Source organism: Brassica napus, chromosome C4 (genome assembly GCF_020379485.1).
Source record: "Brassica napus cultivar Da-Ae chromosome C4, Da-Ae, whole genome shotgun sequence".
Taxonomy (NCBI): Eukaryota; Viridiplantae; Streptophyta; class Magnoliopsida; order Brassicales; family Brassicaceae; genus Brassica; species Brassica napus.
Window position 1 is genome coordinate 20,285,745 of NC_063447.1, and position 6,318 is coordinate 20,292,062.

The 6,318-nt window shown below is 38.5% G+C and overlaps 2 protein-coding genes across 2 annotated transcripts; one reads left to right on the top strand and one right to left on the bottom strand.

Annotated features, from left to right (window-relative positions):
* Positions 1 to 240: 240 nt before the first annotated feature.
* On the top strand, positions 241 to 2,576 carry LOC106395791 (ABSCISIC ACID-INSENSITIVE 5-like protein 8). Its single transcript, XM_013836149.3, has 5 exons — positions 241 to 336; positions 431 to 1,500; positions 1,593 to 1,664; positions 1,775 to 1,807; positions 2,028 to 2,576. The coding sequence occupies exons 2-5, from the start codon at positions 460 to 462 to the stop codon at positions 2,088 to 2,090; spliced, it is 1,209 nt and encodes a 402-aa protein (XP_013691603.2). The 5' UTR covers positions 241 to 336; positions 431 to 459; the 3' UTR covers positions 2,091 to 2,576.
* Positions 2,577 to 2,614: 38 nt separating this feature from the next.
* On the bottom strand, positions 2,615 to 6,076 carry LOC106396401 (THO complex subunit 5B). The gene is made up of 8 exons (XM_013836779.3): positions 5,762 to 6,076; positions 5,407 to 5,688; positions 4,974 to 5,310; positions 4,552 to 4,895; positions 4,187 to 4,449; positions 3,347 to 3,944; positions 3,142 to 3,270; positions 2,615 to 3,068 (listed from the first exon to the last, which is right to left on the bottom strand). The coding sequence occupies exons 1-8, from the start codon at positions 6,008 to 6,010 to the stop codon at positions 2,811 to 2,813; spliced, it is 2,460 nt and encodes an 819-aa protein (XP_013692233.2). The 5' UTR covers positions 6,011 to 6,076; the 3' UTR covers positions 2,615 to 2,810.
* Between the last annotated feature and the right edge of the window lie 242 nt (positions 6,077 to 6,318).

Here is a 6,318-nt window from a genome sequence, read left to right on the forward strand (position 1 = left end):
TTATAACTAATAAACATAAAATGAAGTGAGAATATTTGTTCCTTATATTGCCTTTTTAATTTAGTTATGCAGTTTATGGCCAGATTTCTTACTTCATTTGGCTGAAGTGCTTACTAAAATTAGTTTTTTTTATTATTATTGCATGTTACCTTTTGATTCACTGAATCTTGTGAGAAAAAGATTCTTGTTTGTTGCATAAATTTGGGTCTACCTCTATTTTTACAAATGGGTTTTGGACTCTTATTTTTCTTATTGTTTTGTATGATCTGATCTGATACTACAGAGTTAGTTTCTGGGACGGCGGTGCTCTGATCGCAAAAACTCTTACATTTCAAGGTAAAATCGTTTTCTAAGGCCGTAGACATCTTTTCTCTTATTGAAGTTTTTTCTCTAAAAATTATATTCATTACTAAACTCTGATATATAGCAGGTGATATCATTTGATTGGATTCTGCCAAAATGGATAATAACTGGAATTTTAAAACCATGGGGACTGGTCCGCGGGGAGCGATGAGCAGACTACCGGTTAGTGCTCCTTTGAGCCAACAAGGATCACTATACTCAAGGACACTAGACCAGATTCAGAACAACTTAGGAAAAGATTATGGGTCAATGAACATGGAAGAATTGCTTATGAGTATATATAGTGCTGAAGGAACACAAGGCGTAGTTCCAACTAACGGTGTGAACGAGGGATTACAGAGGCAAGGGTCAATAACTCTGCCTAGAATACTTAGCCAAAAGACTGTTGATGAAGTTTGGAAATATATCACAGAGGAAGAACAACACCCCAGCAATGATGGAGGAAGAACAAACATTCCTCAGATTCAGAAGCAGCCAACTTTAGGAGATATCACTCTGGAACAATTTTTAACCCGTGCTGTGGCCATTCATCACCCATCATCGATTTCGGGTATTCCAAACACAAGTTTGAGTGTGGAGTTTCAGCAGAAACCAGTGGTTTCTGATGTGCTGGGCAATATTAATACTGTTCCAAGTAATATAATTCATGGTCCTTATTTGAATACAAATGTGAATGGGTCTACGTCTGGACAAGAACAAAAACAACATAACCCGTTTCAACCGCAACAACCTATCATGTCGAAACCACATGGTTATGGTTATGGAACACACGTCGCATTTACGAGTGACCAGGTTAATGCTCATGGTATAAGAGATAGTTACATGGAAACTGGAGACAAAAGTAACCATGAAAATAACGTAACTTTGGTCCAAAGCGTTGCACCAGCTCCTGGTGGAGCCATGGGTGTAGAAGTATGTTCTCAAATTACGCCATTTCCAGTATTAGATGGGATACCGAAGATTAATGCTGGTTCATCAATAGTATCACCGTTTACATTCACCACTACTGTAAGTAATAGCGTGAGGGATAGGAACAGGAACAATGGCATTGCCGCGGAGAAGAAACTAGTGGAGAAAACACACAGGAGAAAGATAAAGAACCGTGAATCAGCAGCACGATCACGAGCTCGAAAGATGGTAAAAAAAAAGAAGTTTGACATCTTCTTATATACACGTCTTGATTGTTTGATTATGTTAATACAGCAAACCTTATCGTTTTGCTTTTATAGCTTCAAACTATGGAGCTTGAAGCTGAAGCTGAAAAGTTAAGGAAAGAGAATCATGAGCTACTAAAAAACCAGGTAAGTAACAATGTCATAACATTTGCATTTACATATGCAAATGTTACGAAGAACACGTCTACATTTGCTTCCCTAATACTTTTTCACGACAACTTTTTAATGATCGACAGGCAAAAATTATGTCGGAAATGCAAACCAAACTGGTAATCTATATAACTTATACTCACTTTTTCGGTTTGCACTTTTGGGTGTGTTTGTTCATGTAATTTATCAAACTATATATGTTTGTAATACATCTTATTTTACTTCAGGGATGTCAAAGTGGGTTTTGTTTTAAATAAAAATAATAATTAGACTAAAAAAGATTAGTAATTTAAAGCTTTAAAACTTTGTTCTAACTTTAGTTATCTAAATTGGTAACAGGGGAAAGAGATAACTAACGGATCCAGGAAACGGCTGAGGAGAACGAAATCGAACATTCAGTGATCAGTAGTAGGGGTTCGAGGATTATACCTTATAAATTTGTGTGTTCTTCATATTATGTTTCTGCTTATTTATGACCAAATTAGCTACTATTTATAAGTCGCTGTGACATTGTTTTTTTGGGTACCGTTAGACGATCATATGATTGTCATGGTTTAGGGACGTATCAAAAATCTACTATTACCCAGAGACAGATAATAATTAGTGACATTGCTTTATTTTTATAAGAATATAATAGTAATCTAAAAACGAAAGTATGTATCAAATCCGTTTTAAATAGAGATGTCAGTTGGGCTTTGCAGACTTGAAAAGCTTCCCAATAAATTTTCCAAACACTTATCACATTTTGGTTTCCCAATCATAGGTTAAGACTTTCTCCTACTCATACTTGCTCATACATCAATAGCCAAGAGTCGAGCAAATTAAATCTATTTAACCTCGTCCAGATAATCAGATGAATTCACAACAAGGCATACAACCAGTGTGAGTCTCTTGATCGCACCGTTTACCACATTGGATCACATAAGTGACTTGAAAACTTATCCATCATTGGATCTTTCTTGTTCATGTTCCCTAAACCAATAATAAAAACTGTTCCATGATCCATCATACCAACAATAATATAGAATGTGGAACCGGGCAGGACAAAAATTGTTATCTTAAAAAGCTTTGTTTGTAACAGCAGGGAAACATAATATAGAGAAATGAGTGGCGATGTAATCTCTAACATGGATAACCCGAGGCACATCCCCTATCCTTCCATGAGATCATTTTCCGGTGATCTCTGCCTCTGAATGATCTCACAAGAAGCTTACCGTCTACAGGCTTGCACAAACCGACATCAACCACACTTGTGGCTGTTCCTCTTTTGGATGGGTCGTCCATGTAATAGTCGAACAACATTGCCAAGCATCTGATCTGATGAGATATGAGATAATTTTCTTGATCTGAAGGTACAATCTTCAACATATGAAGGTTCACCTGATACAACCAAGAAAAGGTTAAGAAGCTAGCACTGTTGGTTTCATCGAGTAAAAATTGGTATACTGTTTACCTCTGCTTCCATAGCACGCAGTTCGTTGTAATGATCGCTCTCACTTGTCCAGTTGTCATTTCCAGAAGAAGTATGGAGAGACAGAGAAAAGAAAGGAGGTCTAAGAGGATACTCCATGCTAATCTGGACCTGCAAATACAAATCAATTTTAAAACTTTTGAGGAAGAAAAATATAAAAGGAATATAGTGTTTTTAGAATATGTACCGTTGCTTCTAACTTCCACAATTTTCCATCATCTGTTTTCCTGGAGAAGACAAGTGCAAACTCCCTTGCACCATAATCTACCCATGAATTATCAGCTTTCACAGAGCCCAACGCTTCAACACGCGCTTCGTTTTTCCCAGCTGGCTCATCTACTTCACTATCATCATCCAAAACAAGATCCAAATCATCTTCATACTTTTTGAAACTCGGTGACTTTCCTTTACTGCTAATTGGAGAATCCAGGTTCTTTGTCATCAAAGCCAACTGCCTAGACCTTGCTAGACTAGATACTTTTGATGGGGTTTGATCAGAGCTGGTTGTTATCAAAGCTGTAGCTGTGACCAAAGAAGGAAGTTCTCCGTCTTCCCGAATACTTTCAACATCTTCCTTACCAGAAAGAGATCTTCTATCCCCATCGATTTCCATAGGTTCTGGAACTTGTTCCACACTACTCAGAGTCAGAGAGCACGACTTACTAGCTGAAGATCGAATCTGTAACCAGGAATCCAAAGCACACAGAGCTTTATGCAATGCCCATGGAGCGTCTTCGCAGTTCACAGCAGGCAACTCGTGCTTCATAAGCATATCAAGCTGCTCCCTGTAAAGCCAGTAGAAGTATAAAAAGGTATTCAATGAAATTAACATATCAACAGAAATAGTTACCCATGAAAGCTAGTTGACCTTGCTACAAAGGGTATTGACAGCCAAGTTATCTAGAAAAACAGCTATTAAAGCATACTAAGCATATGCCTGACGCACTTACGATTATCATGGTTTTCTAGAATTTTCTCATAGTTTTTTTAACCAAAATGAAAAACATATAGAGTGGGGGGGACTCACGCAAGAGCCAGATGCGCTTTTTTCCGTGAGCGTATTCTTTGCAGCACTGTTTCCACCCTATGCTGCTGGCGATACAGTGAGAGATCAGGTACAGACGCATCACTTTTAGCAGTGTCAACGTTATCAGGAGTATCTTGGCCGAATAAAATAGGTGACACTTCAGGTAAGATATCAATCCCCGCCAAATGTTGTGCCCATTTATAAGGCCTTGAAGTTCTGTTCTCATCAAACACTTGACCATCACCAAGAATGAGCTTGGTTGACTGCATACCATACCAAGACAAGTGGGTATGTACTTTGATAATATAAAGTCGTCAAAAGTCACATGTAAGAAAAAAAACTTAAAACGAAAAAACAAAGTTTACCTGATGAGGTGGCTCAAGTCCAGCGTCATCAGGGAATAAGTTAGAGAATATATTCTTCTCTGGTCCATCTGGAGAGCCTTCAACGCCAACACATACAACATTCAGCTTCAGAAAGTACTCAAACTTGAGAACAACAAGCTTGAGGGACTTCGTATCAGGAGTCTCATCATCATATACGTGAAGGAAAATTTTGAGAGGGTGAACTTGGTATAATAATCCTGCCTTGTCAGATCCTTCTTTGCTAGTAACTTTCTTAGGCCGCTTTCTTCTCCTTTGTCCATCATCATCGTCATCAGGTCCATCATCCTCCAACCTAGAATTCTCTGTATTATTACTCGACATGCCTAAAAGATCAGAACACCAAATTAGCTTTCCTCTCGGTTGAGTCACAGAAGAGAGTAAATTTTCTTACAACAACTTACCAGAGTCCTTATTAGATTGCTGTCTGGCATAAGCTTGAGCATCCTTAAGGCTCCCAAGTAGCTCCAAATCGATTCTCTCTTGAAAAGCTTCCTTTTGTGCCAAAAGCTGAGAGTAAATTACATAAAGGGGAGGAGGAAGCAGCTCGGCTAAACTATGCTGCTTCAGTTTCTTGGTGTGCTGTATACCCAACTGGTTCTGAACTGGAATGGATGCTTTCTTGAGAGACTTGAGGTGTAGAGGAAGGCTTGACAGAAACTTCTTGCGCTCCGCAATGGTTTCTAGTAAACTCTTCTTCTTTTGCTCCAATCTCGCTCGATGCTTACACAATTCTTTCCTCTGAATCAAAAACACATAAACATACAATCACTTCCACAAAAAAAAAAAAAAAAAAACATTCAATGTAGATGAACATGAACATGAACATGAACGAACCTGATGAAGCTCAAAATTGAGCCTTTTGGGCATCAAAAGACGGGAAGTATCAGTTGCAACAGATTGATCTTCAGGAGCGTCACGAAAGAAAGCTTCTTCTGAAACGAGATCGATGTCTGGATACTTGGATTTGAAATCTCTGCAAGCCTTAATAGCTTTGACGTAATGGCTCTTCTCGTACATGAGATTGTGCAATTGCAGCGTCGTGAAATCGACTGGGCCTTTCGCTCGTTCCGTCTCCGCCTTCACTTTGTCTTCCTCCGTCAATATCGCGCGATTCGCCTGCCGAAGAGAAGAAGAAAACCCTAAGTTTCACGTGATGGAGATGAGGAGAAGAGTGTGGTGAGAGAGAAACCTGACGGAGGTTGACGAAGTTGAGGAACATCTGGGTGAGGAGTTCTCGAATCTCGGATTTGTTGTTTCCTTCTTTTTTGATTGAGAGCATCCTCCCTACGATTTCTTCCACTGATGTTTTGCTCTCTCGAAGCAACTCCAGTGGAGATTTCACCGGCTCTCTCGGCGTTGCTACTGTCTCCATCGCTGCTTCCGACGTCGGATACTCATCCGCCGTCACCATTCCTTCCTCGATCTCGCCGTCCTCCATTGCCTCCTTCCTCTCCCCCCTTGTTATTTTCTTTTCTTTTCTTTTCTTTCTAAACGCTTTCGCATTCCTTTTTCTTTTTATCATATTATTATTATCGACAATTCGGTACTATAGATTTTTTTTTAAGTTTTTACCATAAAAATAAATTAAATGACAGTTTCGAGGAGCGAAATTTTATATTTGAAGTTTCACTAGTTTTATATTTTTATTTGCATTTTGGTCCCTATAATTACACATTACTTTTATGATTCATAATATTTTATGTTTTATTGTTTTAATCCTTAAAAAAATTATATCTCATAAATATT

Coding starts and splice junctions, on each gene's coding strand:
- LOC106395791 (XM_013836149.3), top strand. CDS start 460: ATGGATAATAACTGGAATTTTAAAACCATGGGGACTGGTCCGCGGGGA. Junction 1,665..1,774: donor ATGAGCTACTAAAAAACCAG/GTAAGTAACAAT, acceptor AATGATCGACAG/GCAAAAATTATGTCGGAAAT. Junction 1,808..2,027: donor CGGAAATGCAAACCAAACTG/GTAATCTATATA, acceptor AATTGGTAACAG/GGGAAAGAGATAACTAACGG.
- LOC106396401 (XM_013836779.3), bottom strand. CDS start 6,010: ATGGAGGACGGCGAGATCGAGGAAGGAATGGTGACGGCGGATGAGTAT. Junction 4,450..4,551: donor GACTTGAGCCACCTCATCAG/GTAAACTTTGTT, acceptor TATGGTATGCAG/TCAACCAAGCTCATTCTTGG. Junction 3,271..3,346: donor TGTGGAAGTTAGAAGCAACG/GTACATATTCTA, acceptor TTGTATTTGCAG/GTCCAGATTAGCATGGAGTA.